The 17,251-nt window shown below is 57.1% G+C and overlaps 1 protein-coding gene across 2 annotated transcripts; it reads left to right on the top strand.

The window, feature by feature from the left end:
* Positions 1–15,999, top strand: PDLIM7 (PDZ and LIM domain 7). Of its 2 annotated transcripts, XM_063086546.1 has the most exons (14): positions 1–101; positions 1,079–1,185; positions 5,274–5,425; positions 5,504–5,534; positions 5,978–6,096; positions 6,490–6,510; positions 6,768–6,904; positions 7,030–7,066; positions 8,013–8,074; positions 8,228–8,465; positions 9,431–9,611; positions 15,277–15,397; positions 15,486–15,601; positions 15,744–15,999. In XM_063086546.1, exons 2-14 carry the CDS (start codon positions 1,090–1,092, stop codon positions 15,828–15,830), a joined length of 1,398 nt encoding a protein of 465 aa, XP_062942616.1. In that variant the 5' UTR covers positions 1–101; positions 1,079–1,089; the 3' UTR covers positions 15,831–15,999. The 2 variants fall into 2 exon arrangements, with proteins under 2 accessions (XP_062942616.1, XP_062942615.1); XM_063086545.1 differs by lacking the exons at positions 8,013–8,074; positions 8,228–8,465; positions 9,431–9,611; ... (1 more) ...; positions 15,486–15,601; positions 15,744–15,999 and adding an exon at positions 7,254–7,435.
* Positions 16,000–17,251: the final 1,252 nt, after the last annotated feature.

Genomic DNA, 17,251 nt, shown 5'->3' with positions numbered 1-17,251 from the left:
GAGGGCGGTAGCCGCGGGGGCGGGGTCAGAGCGCGGCAGGCTGATCCCAACGCGGCTCTTCGGAGCTCGCTGCTGAGCAGCGCCCCGGCGGGGCCGAGCAGGTACTGGAGACCGCGCAGGGCGTCTTGGGCTGGAACAGGCAGGGGCCAGGGGCCTGCTGAGGGCCATGTAGGACATTGGGGATCGTGGCCAGGGCTGTGCTTTCTCCTGAGGGCCCGGGCCCCTGCCTCCGCCCTCGCCCCCGCTTTCCTGTGGCAAAGCCGGCTGCGGCGGGGCCGATTGGCGCCTGCGCTGCTTCCTGCGGCCGGGACCCAGCCAATGCATGGGGCCCGGGCGGGGGACTAGAGGGAAACTGAGTCACGTCGGGGTGGGAGGCACCACCCTCACTGGGCTCCAGGATGGACCCTTGTCCTGGCCACGTTTTGATGTCCCGGCGCCCACCGATCTCCGCAGGGGCCGCGCTCCGCTCTCGCCTCCCCCTCCCTTCAGCGCCCAGGGGTCCCGCCCTGGCTCCCAGCCTCCTCGACCAGTCCCGGAATGACTAGGACCCGCTCCAGCCACCTCCCTCTCCTTCCTCCCCTCCCCCTCACGTCTTGAGCCCCCGTGTGCTCCCTCCGCTGGCTCTCCGCACAGTGTCAGCTTACACGCCTTATATAGTCCGAGCAGCCTCCAGCCGCGGCCTGCCTGCCGGGACCTGGGGGCGGGGGAGAGGAGAGCCGGCCCCTGACTCACCCCACTGCCCGAGGCTCCAGTCTGGCTTGAGGGGAGGCCATGCCAAATTAGTCCCGTGGCCCACCCCTGGATGAAAGGAACCTCAAGCGTAGATGCGGGCACCCCTCACCCAGTCCCTTGGTTGGGGCGGGGGGAGGGGAGGGAACTGCTCCTGCCTTTCCAAAGTGAGGTCTGCCAGCCAACAACCCAGCCAAGCCTGACAAGATACCTGCCTACCCATGCCTTGGGTGTGCTCGGCATCTGCCCGTGCCTCCTTGGTACTTGTCCAAGGCCAGTGTCCAGGACTGGGCCTGCCCGCCCACCTGGCCACGATGCCAGCCACTCACCTTCTCCTCTGTCCTCTCAGGAGTGAGCACCATGGATTCCTTCAAGGTAGTGCTGGAGGGGCCAGCACCTTGGGGCTTCCGGCTGCAAGGGGGCAAGGACTTCAATGTGCCCCTCTCCATCTCCCGGGTGAGCTTAGGTTGGGGGAAGGGCTCTCCCCACGGGTCTTTGGGTGCTCACGTCTCCAGTGAGTGTTGGGAGGAGTCTGAGCAGGAGCAATCCAGGGACCAACGGGTCAGGAAGTGTCCAGTCCAAAGATGTGGCAGGCACCTCCTACAAGGATTCTTAATTTGGTGGATGCTGGGAGAGGAGCCCCCAAACTCTTCTAGCACTGTGCTGTACGTGATGCCCTTCCACCAAGCTCCTGTGGCCACCCACCTCTGAGGGCCAGGAGGAGGCCCATTCTGCATGATGAGAGCCTGACATCTCCAGGAAGTGTCTAAGCTTGAGGGAGCAATGCTTGGAGCCAGGCCACAGGCAGGGCACTCTGACTGGAGGACCTTACTTCAGTCTCATTGACACCCAGGGAATAGCAACTGTCATCCTGTTTTTCTAGATAAGGGAACTTGGGAGAGGTGAAGGGCCTCACTCAGCTAGTCCATGGCAAAGCAGGGATTTGAATTGAGGCACAAGATGGCCTGCACTTTTTGAGAGTAGGAAATGCGTTTTTCCCCAGCCTATGTTAGGGCTTGCATCCCCATCCACTGGTCCCATTTAGGATACAATGGCCTTTGACCTGGAGCAGAGGTGTGAGCTGGGGCTCTGCTCTAGGGCTCTGACTTCAACTCCTGAGCGCCTGCCCTGATGGGGCGGAGCTGGGGGCAAGCTCCTCCCCTGTGGCAGGGGGATTGCCTTATAAGCCCAAGAATGCAGCCCCATGCTGGGATGGCCTACAGTGCCTAGAGTCTGCAGAATCGAAAAGAGCTGGCCTAGGCCTGGACCCCTGAATTTAGCAGTGGGCCCTTCGGCTGGTCACCAGGCTGCAGCTCCAGCTGTTGGGTCCAGTTATAGGACACAGAGCAAACTGCCTGCCCAGAGTGGGTGAGGCCAGCCCTTGGGCTGGTGTCTGACTGTGGCTTAGGGGTCAGCAGGGGGCAGGGACATCCTGCCCCGACATCCACCTGTCCAGGGAGGCCCACCCTGGTGCCTGATGGGTAGGCAGTTGTTGGCAGGAAGCCCAGGGTAAGCCCAGCCTGGAGGGGCCAGAGGGTTGTCCCAGCACTGCCCAGGCTGAGAGGGCCCCCAAAGCAGAGTTTGTCTGTGGGAGTTGGGTTTGGTGGCCAGGCAGTGTTCTTCCCAGAAATCCTTCCACAGGGTTCTCCTGGAACCTGCCCTGCCAGCAGAATAGTGAAGGGCAAGGGCCCCCCTGACACACACACACACACCCCTACACAATCCTCAAGGCTTGTCAACCCTGAAAACCTACCCTACATCCCCCTCCCTGGGAAAGTGCTGGCCAGTGTGGCTCAGGAGCCATAGGCCTTGGCTAATCTCAGCATTTCTTCATTGATTGGGATGGACTTTCAGGTGTGACCTGTTGGGGGCACTCTGTGCCTGAGCTTCTGTGTCAGCAGCCCCATCATGTAGCTGGGGCCACCAGCTGAGCCCAGCCTTGAAGCTGGACCTAAGCCCAGGTGGGTGGGTGGAGTGGTCTTTTCTGAGCTAGGCCAGCCCCCTCCCCCTCCCCTGACCCCAGAATGGAGGGAGGAGGGAGGGGCTAGGACTGGCTGTGGGCCCGGCCTGGCAGATGAGGTAATGTCTGGGACTGGGGGGTTGGGCTGCTCATTGGAGCCCTGAGGCTGACTCACCCCTACCCCATGCAGTGTCCAGCCCCCTGGCTTTTCCCCTCCTTGGTCTCTCAGGGCCTCACCCTTCCCCTGTCCTAAGCTCCTCCCTGCTTCTCTCTCCAGCACCTCCCCAGAGCTCTCTCCTTCTCTCTCTCTACCTCTCTGCTCTGACCACTCCCTTACACCTCATGTGCTTCCTGCCTTCCTCACTCCAGGGAAGGAAGTAGTCCCTGATCCTTACCTTCTCTCCAGGAGCCAGCTGCTCCTGCTTACCCCAAGACCCCACCTGGGGCTCAGCCCACACTTTCCCAAAGCCAGCCCATATAGGTAGGAAGTGGCTGGACCGGGTTTCCCTTCTACTGACTCACCATGACCTTGAGTAAGTGACTTACCCCTAGAGTGTCACTTCCCCATGCCCAGTATAAGGGGTTGGATTAAACTAAACGTGAGATAGAGGATCCAGGTCCCAAACCCAAACAGGGGGGACAGGGAGTCTTTCCAGGTGGGCTGACCCTTCCGTTGGGCCCCTCAGCAGAGATAGCCTGTGGAATGGCAGAGCCTTAGAGTCAGGGCCAAATTCTGGCCCTGCTTCTTACTAGCTGGGTGACTTGAGGCAAGTTGCTTAACCTCTCTGTGTGTTTTTTCCATGTGTAAAATGGGTAGAACCCCAGACTACTCCACAGGGTATTTTGTAGGATTCAGTGTTAATATGTAGAAACATTAGGTACTCAATAAATGTAAGCTGCCATTCTTTGTGTGTGTGTGCGTGTGCGTGTGCGTGTGCGTGTGCGTGTGTGTGTGTGTGTGTGGCTGTCTGGGACAGGGATCCAAAGCCTTGACCTTGGTGTTATAACTCTGCACTCTAACCACCCCTTGACCTTGGTGTTATAACTCTGCACTCTAACCACCCCTTGACCTTGGTGTTATAACTCTGCACTCTAACCACTTGAGCTAAGTGGCCAGCCCCATGCTATTCTTACTATTATTATTTAGCAAGTAAAGAAGGGACCTCCCAGCTCTCTTACTCTTCTAATCTCGCATGCAAGCATGAAATAGAGCTGTCAAACCCAGCTCTCCCTTGTCCCAGTGCTGTCAGTCTCTGTGTCTGGTCCCTCCACACTCTGACATCTCTCTGGAACCTCTTACCTCCCCTCTCCCTGCCTCAGCTCAGTCTGCACTGGCCCGCCTGAGGAGCCTCCTGGGGCATCCAGCAGCCTGTACCTCCAGTTGCTCCCACCTGTGAAGTGTGAATTTGCCTTTCAGCACTTCCCCACAGAAGCCTGCTCAGTGTAGTGCCAGGCCCTGGCCAGATGGCTGGGCAGCCCCATGGGCTCGGACCCATGGACAGCTGAGCTGCCTCTGCCTGTGTTGTCGGGCTAAAGGGCTAGAAGGGCCCAGTGGGGTTTGTCAAGGTCACCTCTATCAGGGGTCTGGGGAATACACCATCCCAGGCCTTAAAACTGCTAGTGGCCCTGCTACCCTCAAGGCCAAGTAAGTCCTGGTTCCTTCCCATGGCATTTGAAGCCTTCATAAATGGACTCTTTCAGCCACTAGGTGACACACCCCATTCTCCTTGAACCAAGGCCCACTGCTCCCCAGAAGTCATCCCTCATGGTCTCATCTGTTGCTGGTGGCTATTTTTCCTTCCAGCCCACTATTTCTCCTCATTTGCCATAGGAACCAGTAATGCTCAACTCAGAGCTCAAAGGATTAGGGGCAGGAGAGTGATGTTACAATTGACAGCTTGGGGGTGGGTGACACCTGTTCACAGCCTGTGGATCCCCAGCAGACAACTTGGGCCCCATTCAGGCACTGTGAACATGGAGATGACAGGGCCTATTCCTGGCTCTCAAAGAGTCCTGGCATATCCCTGTAGATGGCCCCAAGTCAGGGTGCTGGGAGTGTAAGAGGTCAGTGAGGGCACCCAGAGGTGTCAGGAAGTTGCCACATGCATAAGCCACAGGGCATATCTGGTAGGTGGAACAGCTGGGGCAGGAGGCCAGCAGGGACCTCAAAAGGCTGTGGTCATAGTGGAGAAGCTTGGGTTTTAGCTTGAGGGTGGCTATTTGTTGACATCATAGCAGTTTCTGGATTGTGGGGGAGTGTCACAAAGGTGAATAAATATGCAATGTGATTGCGGTAATGGTGAAGTTCAGGTGAGCACCACCACCTCCTAGGTCGTTTTATTTGGGTTTTTTTTTTTTTTTTTTTTGGTGGCTGGCAGGTACTGGGATCCAAACCCTTGACCTTGGTGTTATAACATGGTGCGCTAACCAACTGAGCTAGTCGGCCAGCCTCCTAGGTTGTTTTAGTATCCAGCAGCTACCCAGAAAAATGACTGAATAGGCCTCTGGGTTCTGGGAGGGAGGCAGCTTTGGGTAGAGCAGGGTTGACTACCATGGGCTTCCCTCACCCTTCATCTCTCCACAGCTCACTCCTGGAGGCAAAGCTGCTCAGGCCGGCGTGGCTGTGGGCGACTGGGTGCTGAGTATAGATGGCGAGAACGCGGGGAGCCTCACGCACATCGAAGCCCAGAACAAGATCCGAGCCTGCGGGGAGCGCCTCAGCCTGGGTCTCAGCAGGTGTGCAGACGCTGGCTGGGCCCCAGCGGGTGGGGGCGCCCTTGGGCTTGGTCTGTCATCACTGCTTTTCTTCTCTAGGGCCCAGCCGGCTCAGAGCAAACCGCAGAAGGTAGGCGGCGGGCTGGGGACATCTGGCGGCAGGCTGGGTGGGCTTGGACGCCCGGGCTGACTGTTCTCCCCAGTGCAGCCTCAGCCTCGGTACTCCTATCCCTGGCTGGGAGCAAAGGGCAAACGCCAGAACTGGGGAGGGTCTGGGAGACTAGGAATCGAGCCGGGGGCTGCCGCACGGGGTCCAAGCACCACGCACGTCTGCCTGTCTGCCCGCCTGCCTCCCTCCCGCCGGCCTGTGCTGCACGCCCGTCCTCCCTCGGCCCCCGTGGGCTGAGATCATCGCTCCCAAATGGGCCCCTTGAAACCTGAGTCGCCCCCTCCCGTAGCCTCCGGCCAGATGTGTGGGGGCGGGGCTGCAGCTGCTGTCCTCTGCAGGAGGAAGCCCCATTCCCACCCAGGCCCCCACCCCCGCCCGCCCTGCCCGGCTCTGTCTCCGCCCAGGCCCTGGCCCCCGCCGCGGACTCCCCGCGGTACACCTTTGCACCCAGTGTCTCCCTCAACAAGACGGCCCGGCCCTTCGGGGCGCCCCTGCCCGCTGACAGCGCCCCGCAGCAGAATGGGTACGTCGGCCCCTGCCCGCCCACCGCCCACGCCGTGCACTCACGTCCATGGCCCCACGCCCGCTGCCCGCTGCCAGCTGCTACTCAGTCTGCGCTGCGTCCCAGCTCCGCGGAACCGTGCGGCAGCGACCCCTGGCGGCCGGGGCGGGGGCCGCAGGCACAGGGCCCCTCCCAAGGGTGTGGCTCCTGCCCAGGCACCACCCTCCCAGGGGCTCAGAACGAGGCAGTGTCCCTGCCTGCAGCCCGGGGTTGGGGTGTGGTGTTGGGCCCGCTGAGCCCCAGATACTCAGTGCCGCCTTGGCCCTGGCTGCTCTGACCGCTCCCCGTCTTTCTTCCTCCCCTGTGTCTGTCCCTTCCTCCCTTTATCTGTCTGTCTGTCTATTTCCTTCACAGGTGCAGACCCCTGACAAGTCAGTGAGCCCCCTCTGCCTGTCCCTCTCTTCCTTCCTTTGACACTCTGGGGGGCAGCCCCTCCCTACCTTGGCTGCCCACCTCTCCACCCTGACTGCCCTCCTGCCCCCTCACTTACCCACCCACCCAGCCTCCCAGTAGGGCCCCTGGCCTTGCCTTCCCGCTCTCCCATCACCACAACCCACTGTACCAAATCCTGGGAGGGGCTGCCCCCACTGCCCGCCCCCAGAGTGAGGTTCTGAGCCACACCCTCCCCACAGACAGCCGCTCCGACCGCTGGTCCCAGATGCCAGCAAGCAGCGGCTGATGGAGGACACCGAGGACTGGCGGCCGCGGCCCGGGATAGGCCAGTCCCGTTCATTCCGCATCCTCGCCCACCTCACGGGCACCGAGTTCAGTAAGTGCCAGCCTAGGGCAGGACAGACACTCCTGGCCCCCATCCCAGGCCTGATCCTCTGTCAAGGCTCAGGGCTGGGGTGACCTTCTGTTTCTCTTGGTCAATGCCTGCCTCTGCCCTCTCAGTGCAAGACCCGGATGAGGAGCACCTGAAGAAATCGAGGTAAAAGGATGGGCACCAGCCCGTCTCTCCCGCCTCCTCTTCCATTCCAGCCACCACCCCTGTGTCTACTCCTGGTGCTCCCCAGCTGAGGCTCTCCATTCTCCTTCCTTCCTTCCATCCTGCCTCCCTGCTTCCCTTCCATCTCTCCTTCCTTCCACTTCCTCCTCCTTCTCTCTCTGCCCCTCAGGGAAAAGTATGTCCTGGAGCTGCAGAGCCCACGCTACACCCGCCTCCGGGACTGGCACCACCAGCGCTCTGCCCATGTGCTCAACGTGCAGTCGTAGCCCAGCCCTCTCCGGCCAGCTGCCTTCTCTGCCTCCCTCTTTCTGTTCCTCCTGCCCAGGGCACCCCCTTGGTGCCTCCAGCTTCTGCCTACCTCACTCACCCTCTCCTGCTCTGGCCTGAGCCTCTTGCTGGCCTGGCACTGGCAGCCTACCTGGCACAGGGCCTGGCTTCGTCTGACACTGCCTTCTCTCCTTGCCCTATGGTACTGCTGTCTGCCAGGTCTGTGCTGCCTTGGGCATGGAAATAAACATCTGAGCCCTGCTTTCTCTGCCTCTGTCTTCTATCTTTGTGGACCTGGTTTGAATTTTGGGTGTGGAGTGTTTGATGGTTCAGACTGTGTGGGCCCTGCCAGTCTGGGTCTCAGTGTGAGGGGGGTACCTGGCAAAGGGGGCCCTGCCCTGCCATCAGAGCCAGCTTTCTGGGATGAGGGGAACCCCAAGAGCTGTCCCAGAAGCAGGAGCCCTGCTCACCTCCCAGCTCTAGACAATAGCCCAGCTGGAATCTGGTTAGCAGAAGCTGCCCTTCCCATCCCTACCCTGGTGGGACTTGGAGTCCAGCAGCTCTCATGCACCTAGGCATCTCCCACGGGGCCAGCAGGTTGGGGGGTGGTGCCATGCCTGGAGCCTCAGCCGTGCAGGGACTTGAATGGCAGATCTTGCAGCCAGGTGCCCAGGACAGAAGCCCCAGCCCCAGCTTCAGCTACACCCCAGGAACTCTGGCCTGGTGAGAAAGAGTGGGCCTGGGCCTGGGCCTGGGGAAGGGTGGGGAGCCTCCAGGAACATGGGGGAGGGTTCCTCTGAGCTGCCCCGGGCTCCACCCGCTGTCTTTTGGGGTCCCTGGGCACACCTCTGGAGCCAGTTTCCTCGGCCCTGGCAGGCCCTCCCAACCCCAGCCCCACCAGCCGCCCGCCCTGGGCTGTGGACCCTGCATTTGCCGAACGCTATGCCCCGGACAAAACAAGCACAGTGCTGACCCGGCACAGCCAGCCAGCCACACCCACGCCTCTGCAGAACCGCACCTCCATTGTGCAGGCAGCTGCTGGAGGGGGCCCAGGAGGGGGCAGTGGCAGCAACGGCAAGACTCCTGTGTGCCACCGGTGCCACAAGGTCATCCGGTGGGTGGCCCTGTACCTTTTCTACCCTGGCCTTTCCTGCCCTGTAGCCTGGCCCTGGCCTATCTATCTACCCACCCATCTCTCCTTAGCTGCCATTGGGGGAGAATAAGGATTCTGTTCCCAGTTGGAGTGATGGTAGGGTTCTCAGATTCTTAATCCAGTGCCACCTACCTCCCAACCTCCCATCAACCTCTAGCAGTGTTTGCCCTGGTGGAATGGAGGAAAGGGCCAACAACATGCCCAAACCACACCCCTAGACTTGCTGCTCTCTGGGCAGAGAAGGGCCTTCTCCCTCCCAGCCCCTCTGCCTCTCTCCCTCCTGCTCACTTGGTCTCTCTCTGCTCTTGGAGCAGACAGGCCAGAGGCCCCTCCCACTGTATACTGCTCCCTGGGGCCCAGCAGGGTCACACAGCCCCCCAGAGTTAGTGTGCCAGATTCTAGAGCCTTCCTAGTTCTCAATCCCAGCCCTGGCCTGCTCTTGACTGCCATCAACTCTTAGGTGGAAACTCTGCAAAGCACCCTGTTCAGACACCCCTGTTCATCTGGGACTTGCAGTTCCCTTACTAGCCAGATGGAACAGGCAAGCAGGACAGACAGGCATCTAGGTCTGCCCAGGTGTTCACTGGCACTTGGGGCCTCCTGTCCTCCAGTGCACTAGTCCTTAGGGTGGTCTTATTAGGCTCAAGTCATCAGCCCCAACCCAGTCCTCCCTGCCCTAAAACAGCCTCGTGTCACCAAGGCAGTGCAGCATGACTTCAGGCTTCATCACTTTCATCACTCTCACTGTGAGACCTTGGGCAAGTCACTTCCTGAATCTATCTTTTACCCTATTTGGAAAATGGGGAGAATGAACTTTCCCACCTAAGGCTTCCTAATAGTTGCTCAATAAACCCAGTTGGGCTCCAGCCAGGAGCCCCTGCCTCATTTGCATAACCCCCCTCCCACTGCCCTTGCCTTCCCCATAGGGGCCGCTACCTGGTGGCATTGGGCCACGCATACCACCCCGAGGAGTTCGTGTGCAGCCAGTGTGGGAAGGTCCTGGAAGAGGGCGGTTTCTTCGAGGAGAAGGGTGCCATCTTCTGCCCCCCCTGCTATGATGTGCGTTATGCACCCAGCTGTGCCAAGTGCAAGAAGAAGATCACTGGCGTGAGTAGGGCTGGAGGGTGGGGGGTGCACAGGCAGGAATGCGAGTCCTGAACCCGTCAGCACTGGGGAGTGTTGTGGAGAACTCCCGGGCTCCCTGCATGAGCCCTTGGGATCCTTAACAGCCTAATAAATGAGCTGCTGTATTGGCCTCACTTTACACTAGCCAGAGTCCTCTTAACAAATGAGCAAAATCCTATTCAGGAAATGTATAGGCTCAAATAACTGGAAAGCCCAAGGCACTAACTTCAGGCCCAGCTGAATCCAGGTACTGAGGTCATCAGAACTCTATTATTGCCTCTGTTTTCATCTGTGTTCCCCAGCACACTTTTCCCTGGAAGGCAGCAAAGATGGTGCCACAGTGCCTCCAAGGTGACATCTCCCCAGCTTAGTACCACACACTGAAAGTGAGCACCTCTGTCCCAGTTGATATATCAGAAGTCCCAGTGCTGAGGCTCACTGGCCTGGCTTGAGTCACATGACCACCCCTGAACCAAATCCCGTGATTTGGATTGTCCAGGCTTGGGTTCCACCCATCCCTGGATCTGGGGGTAAGATGGCCCTGCCTGAACCACAGACTGTGAGGCATGAGTGGTTCCCTAAAATAAAACCAGGATGACATCATCCTAAGAAGGGAAGTACCGGACAGGCCAAGAGATGGCTACTGTATCAGTTGGGATTGTATTCCGCATAATAACGGAGAGGATTATTTATTTCAGTCATAGGAATTCCAGGGCTGAGGGCTGGCTGATTAGCTCAGTTGGTTGGTTACAGCATGGTGCTGATAACACCAAGGTCCAGGGTTTGATCCCTGGATCGACCAGCTGCAAAAAAAAAAAAAAAAAAAAAGAATTCCACTGTTGGAACAGCTGCTCAAAGATGCCTTTAGGGACTTAGGCTTTTCCCACCTTTTTGCTCCCAAATCCTTAGCATGTAGACCTTTGTCTCAGGTCCCAGGTCTGTGTTCTTATTCCAGGCAGGAAGGAGAAGGAAGGAGCAAATGGCATTCTTTTAACAAGGCTTTGCCTTTAGACTCTGGAAGAAAAGCCAGTGACTGGCTTCCATCTTTATCTCATTGTCTGGAACTGTTATCATAGGATCACATTTGGTTGTAAGGGAGTCTGGGAAATCCAGTATTTTGACTCTCCAGCTTCAATAATAGAGGAAGGACGCATCTAATCCATGAGCAAACTGAGACTCTGTAAGGTAACTTGATGGGCTTTAAGTATACAGGACTATTGAGTGGCAAAATCAGAATTTCAGACTCAATAACTTGTAATTCAAAATCCTGTTTTTCCCATGGAGGCTAAACACAGAGTAGAGCCTGACCAGGTTTCCTGTGGGAATCTTGGCTGCCACCCAGTCGGGCTTGGGACATTGGTCAGTGTGTGTCGAGATCAAAGAGTCATGGGCCATGTCTCCACCCATTCATTCTCTTTATTAAATGTGGACAGTGTGCCAGGCAGTGTGCCCCATGCTGGGGACACAGTGTGAACAAGACATATGTAGGCCCTGCTCCCAGGAACTTATACCAGGGAAAGGGGACTCAGAGGGGGTCACAGACTGAGGACAGAGCTTGCTGCGGTTCTTTACCCCCTAGGAAAGGGGGGCAGGACAGGCAGGGTTGACAGCTGAGTGGGTTCCTACATATATGAAAACTAAGTCCCAGAGAGAGGCAGAGACTGCCCAAGGCTGCACAGAGCATGAGGGCTGAGCTGTAGCCCCAGACCCTTCTGACTCCCACCTTGGGCTCTCCCTGCGTCATGCTTTCTCCTTATTTCTGGATCCAGAGGCAGGGCTGCCAGCTGTGGCCAGAGAGCTCTGTGATGGTGATATTGACATTAGTGAGGGTTACCTTGACCATAAGTGGTAGAAAACTCAAAATGATAGTGGCTTATTTCCTACCTAAAAAACTCCAGAGGTAGACTGTCTAGGACTAGCATGGTGGACCCTGCCTCCTCTATCTCATTGCTCGGCTGTTCTCAGCACATGCCTACTTACCACTCATATTCTTTTTTTTTTTTTTTTTAAAAGATGACCGGTAAGGGGATCTCAACCCTTGGCTTGGTGTTGTCAGCACCACGCTCAGCCAGTGAGCAAACCGGCCATCCCTATATAGGATCCGAACCTGTGGCCTTGGTGTTATCAGCACTGCACTCTACCGAGTGAGCCACGGGCCGGCCTTACCACTCATATTCTAAGATGACTCTTGAACCTTAACCCAAATGTCCACATTCCAGCCAGCGGGAGGTTGGAATCAGAATAAAAGAGACAGCGGCCCATGGCCTGCATCTTTAGAGGATGTTGCTACCCAGCCCTTCTGCTTCTATCCTATTGGTCAGAGCCCAGTCACATGATCACACCGAGCTGCAAGGGAGGCTGGGAAAGACGGTCTTTGTTTTGGGTAGCCATGTACCAGCAAAAAATGAGGTCCCACCAGTAGGCAAGTAGGGGAGAATGGATATGATCACTGTCTTTGTCTTTGTTGTAACAGGTCGTATTTATGGAGCATTTACTCTGTAGGCATCCATGAAATCAGTTTGGTTATTCCCATCTTACAGATGAGAAAATTTTGCCCAAGATCCCAGTCATTTCCCTGCCAGCCTGGGCCACACCCTGCTGGACTGTTCTAGAAGAACAGGCCGGATCCTGGGACCTTCTTGAGTTGGGCATCTGGGTCTGCTTTCCACAGATTGAGGCCCCACCATTGGCTGACTGCTCTGCTCGTGCCACACCTGCACTCGCCCGCCCTCCCACCAGTCCCATGTACAGGGCAGGGGTACTGTCCCACATCGTAGGTGAGGAGATGAGGCTCAGAGGGCCCAGCTGGCCCCTGGGTCCTGGAGTAAGCCCTGGATGGCAAACCCTGCTCCTGCCCCTGTCCCAACCTCATACTTCCTCCCAGGCCTCAGCTTTCCTCTTCCAGGGACTCCAGGGCCTCATAGAGCTTAGGGAACCCCTACCTCAATCTCTCGGGGGCAGGAATCTGACTTCGCCAACCTGACAGGTGCTCTGATAGGGGCTCTCAGTGCCCGTTAGTTCCTTGGAAATACTCCCTGTCCCTGGCTCTATGCCCAGCCCTGGAACTGCGCCTGCTCAATGCCTTCCTCTTCATGTGGGACTCACATCACTCCCTCAGGAACACCTTCTTTGACACCCACCCTCTCCACCAGGCCAGGGCCCCCACAATATGCTCACTACACCCCAGTCCTTTCCTTTTGTCATGCCTCGCTTCCCCATGTGTGAACTTCATGGACTGAGAACAGGGCAGTTTGCATCAAGTGCTGTGCAGGTGGTCAGTAAACACTTGAATGAGTGGATGGAAGTGGCCTCTAAGCAGAACTTAAAATACAAGTAGAGTAGGAATTCACTTGGTGAGGGATCCAAGCAGAGAGAACAGCTGTGTCACAAGGCAACGCCTGGGAAGGGTGTGAGATAAAGTGGAAGAGGTGGGCAGGAGCCGTGTTAGGAGTTTGGAGCTGGGGGCTGGCGAGGTCAGATGTGCCTCAGAAAGCTTCCTCTGTGGGGCCTGGGCTAGGGCATTTGGGGATGGCAGAGGCAGACAGATTTAGGAAACTATAGAGGGTAAAATAGAGGTTGATAACTGGCCCACACATTCTGAATACCAGCAGAAACCCGCTGTCCAGCTGTGCCCTGGGCAGCCCACACATCCCTGCTGGAGCCCCACCCCACCAGTTCACAGCCCAGGTTCCTTCACGATGGCCCTTTGCTCCTTCAAAAGAGGCAATAAGATGGATCTGAGATACAAATCTCACATGGCCACCTTGTGAATAAACAATTTTTTCCCTCTAAAAAACGAAAAAGAGGCAACACCAGGCAGTGGGAAGAGCCAGCCACATGTGGGTACAAAACCCATTCTGCCATCTATTAACTGTGTGACCTGGGGAAAGTCGCTTCCTCTGGGCCTTGCTAAAATGGGGGTGGCAGTAACTTCTGGACAGTGTGGTAGCAAGGTGTACATTAGATGTGATATGGATATTGTAAAGGACACAAATAGGCCATCCGAGAGCTAGATGTCACCCATGCTATGTCCTTCTTGGCCCACACTGTCTCCTTTTTAAGTCAGTGGCCAACATTTAAAAATCTGTATAGTTAGAGCACCACCTTCTAACACCAAGGTCAAGGGTTCAGTTCCCTGTGCTGGCCAGCTGCCAAAAAATAAAAATCTGGAGATTTCACTTTAACAACTAGGTTTTAACCTGAGCCTTCCAGGCAGGCATTCCTGAATGAACTGGGCAGGACAGGTGCTCCCCCATGACACAGTCCCCACCTGGCCTTGCAGGCATTGGATCTGGGACTCCAGACTTCAAATGCGGGGCCATTCTCACAATAGACCTGCAAGGCTGGAATTAAGTTCCTAGTTCACCAAGTCTCAAGAGAAGGTAAAGCTGTTGGCCAAGTCACCCAACTGAGAAGCAAGGTCTGACTGAACCCACAGGTCTCTGGCTGCCCCTTGAGGCCCCACACTGCCCTCTGCCTGCTCCAGCTTTGAATACTGGTTGGCCTCAGTCCCTGGGGATGGATGGTCCAGCCCCAGGGAGAGATCAGCCCCATAAGCCTCTATTTCCTCCCACCTCCAGTGGAGCCACGTTAACTCAATGCACAAACACTTATGGATTAGCACCCAGTAAGGGCCAGGCACTTGGGAAAGATCAGTTAATAGAACAGTTGAGGCTTCCTGTCTTCCTGGACCTTACATTTTAGCAGGAAGAAGGGAGGAGCGATGGTAAGCAATAGACAAGTACGTGGTGGTATGTTAGTAAGATAAATGGTGTGGAAAAAAGGAAAGAGCAGAATAAGGTACTGGGAGCGTGGTGTTGGGAAGGCAGTTGCAGTATTAATTGGTGTGGTCAGGGCAGGCCTCGTGGAGGTGACATTTGAGCAGAAACTTGGAGGAGATGAGGGGTGAGCCTTGAATAACCTGGGGTAGAGTGGTCCAGCACTGTAAAGCCCTGACAGGAGTGTGCCTGGCACATCAATGCCAGGCAAGAGGCCAGTGTGGCAGGATCACTGTGAGCAACAGTGGGGGAGGGGAGGGAACAGAGGCCAGACCTGCTGACCCTGCACGGGGCTTGGCTTTTACTGGGGAAATGGGAAATACTACAGGGTTTTGAGCAGAGGCTGTGTCCTGGCTTGGGTTGAAGAGGCTCACTGGTAGCTGGGATGAGAATAGTTTGAAGGGGCAGAGGTCCAAGCACAGAGGCTAGTTCTGTGCAGTCACCCAGGCAAGAGATGATGGTGGTTCACATCTCACAACTGGGAGGCTGCAAGAAGTGGTAGGAATCTGGTTGTCTTGATGGTGGACCCAACAGGATTTACTGGTGGGCCTGATGTGAGGTGTGAGAGAAGGAGAATTTGGACGGAGCGGATGGAAGGATGGAGTTGCCATCAGTGAGATGGGGCCAGCAGCGGTAGGCACAGGTATGGGGTGTGGAGATTGGGAGCTGAGTTTTGGATCTGGCAAGTCCGAGAAGAGCAGCGCACATCCACATGGGGACCTCATGGTTGGAAGTGGAAACCAGGGAGTCGTGGATGTATAGATGGAATATTTACCATGAGAAGGACGAAGGCCCAAGGCCAGCCTTCCTGTGTCCTGTGTTCTGGAGGAGGGGGCCCAGCCTGCCAAGTGACTGTGGCCTCCTTCCAGGAGATCATGCATGCCCTGAAGATGACCTGGCACGTGCATTGCTTCACCTGCGCCGCCTGCAAGACTCCCATTCGGAACAGGGCCTTCTACATGGAGGAAGGGGTGCCCTACTGCGAGCGAGGTACGAGGCTGCCCGGCGAGGGCCAGGAGGGACCAGGAATGGGGCAGGCGAGAATCTGGGCTCCCTTCCTCTCTTCCTCTGTTCCCAGACTATGAAAAGATGTTTGGCACAAAATGCCGTGGCTGTGACTTCAAGATCGACGCCGGGGACCGCTTCCTGGAGGCGCTGGGCTTCAGCTGGCATGACACGTGCTTCGTCTGCGCGGTGAGAGCCCCGCCCCTCATGCTCGGGCCCTGCCCCTACCTCCTGCCTCCGGGATGGGAGGCCGGTGCCATGCCAGAGAAGTTGGGAAGGGGCCTCTCCTGCTGTTCCCAACCCTCTGTGACTGATCCTTCACTGTCCCTAGATATGTCAGATCAACCTGGAGGGAAAGACCTTCTACTCCAAGAAGGACAAGCCCCTTTGCAAGAGCCATGCCTTCTCCCATGTATGAGCCATTCCTGCCCACTGCTGCCTTGGCCCCACCCAGCCTGAGGAGTCCGGAATCCTCACCCTAGCGTTTCTGGGTAGGGCTGGCGATGGTCGCCCCAGCCCCGACTCCTGGCCCGAGTCTGGGGTTCCCTGGGCCTTGTCCCACCCCGTTCACACCCCCTGCACTCCCTCCACCACCATCACACACTGGTGCTGGCCACACTGGCCCCTGTTCACCTCCAGTGCCACAATAAACCTGTATCCGGCCATGTCCTGTGTGCCCTTCCGCCTATGCGTCTGGAATGGGGGGATTTGAGGCATATACAAGGGTGGAGAGTAAGATGGCTTTCTTGAGCTGGCCTGAATTAGCTCAGTTGGTTAGATGGCAGCCCTGTAACACCAAAGTCAAGGGTTTGGTTTCTTGGGGCTGGCCATCTTGGTGGCCCTTGTCATGGGGACACAGAAGGCTCATGGTCAGCAGGAGAAGGTACAGGGAGGCCCTTATATGCTGGGCCTGGTGCCCACAGACATGAGGGGAGCCCCTGATCTGGCCTGGCTTGGGGATTAGAAAAGAAGAGCTGGGGCTGGATCTACAGAGATGGGGCATGGAAGACAGTGACACCAGAGCGAAGGCCCAGAGGTGCCATCTGCCATCCACGGGCTTGAGAACTGGAAAAGAAGGTGGGGCTAAGAGAGCAGCCTCCAGGTGTTGGGAGGCCACAGTGCCAGGCTTGGGACTATCTCCTAAGGGCAGAGTGGAGCACAGAAGAGTGTGAAATAGTGGAGCAACAGTTCAGATGTGCATTGTAGAAAGAGGCCCCCAGGGCAGTGAGCAGGGTGGACAAAAAGGAAGGAGACTGGGAGAAGGGGTTGGGGGCCAGGGGAAGAGAGGAAGAGAAAGCAATGTGTCAGGGATGGGACCAGTGACAGGTCCCAGGGAGCCCTGAGTGGGGGCCCAGGGATGGGTAGGGAGAAGAAGGACAGCAACTTTGCTGGGCATCTGATCTATACTAAACCTGCTTACATCATCTCTCATGCTCCTCCCAGAAGCCCTGCAAGGAGTCTGCAGTTATCTTCTAGGTGAGGCTCACAAAGGTTGGGAGACCTGAGCAAGGTCACACAGCCACTGAACCACAAGCCAGACTAGAAGCCAGGCCTGAAGCTGGGGGCACTGTCCCAGGACTGGCTGGCACTGAGCAGCATTCACCAGCTGACACCCCTCTGGGAGACTCACTTCTGCCTGGTACCTCAAGAACTGGATGCATTGGTGGTGGGCCCATCATTCCCCAGGGCTTCCTGCTTTCCACTGATGCCCTCCACCACCCTAGAGAGACTGTCATCTCTCCTGTCCCAAGCCTGGACTGGAGAGGGACTGAAGAGAGGGCCCAAAGTAGCCCAGAACAACTCACTGTGTGCATGGCCACCTGTCCTTCAGGGTTCCGT

This window comes from Cynocephalus volans, chromosome 2, assembly GCF_027409185.1.
Source record: "Cynocephalus volans isolate mCynVol1 chromosome 2, mCynVol1.pri, whole genome shotgun sequence".
Classification (NCBI taxonomy): Eukaryota; Metazoa; Chordata; class Mammalia; order Dermoptera; family Cynocephalidae; genus Cynocephalus; species Cynocephalus volans.
Note: the sequence above shows the minus strand (reverse complement) of the source record. Positions and strands in the feature narration are given on the sequence as shown.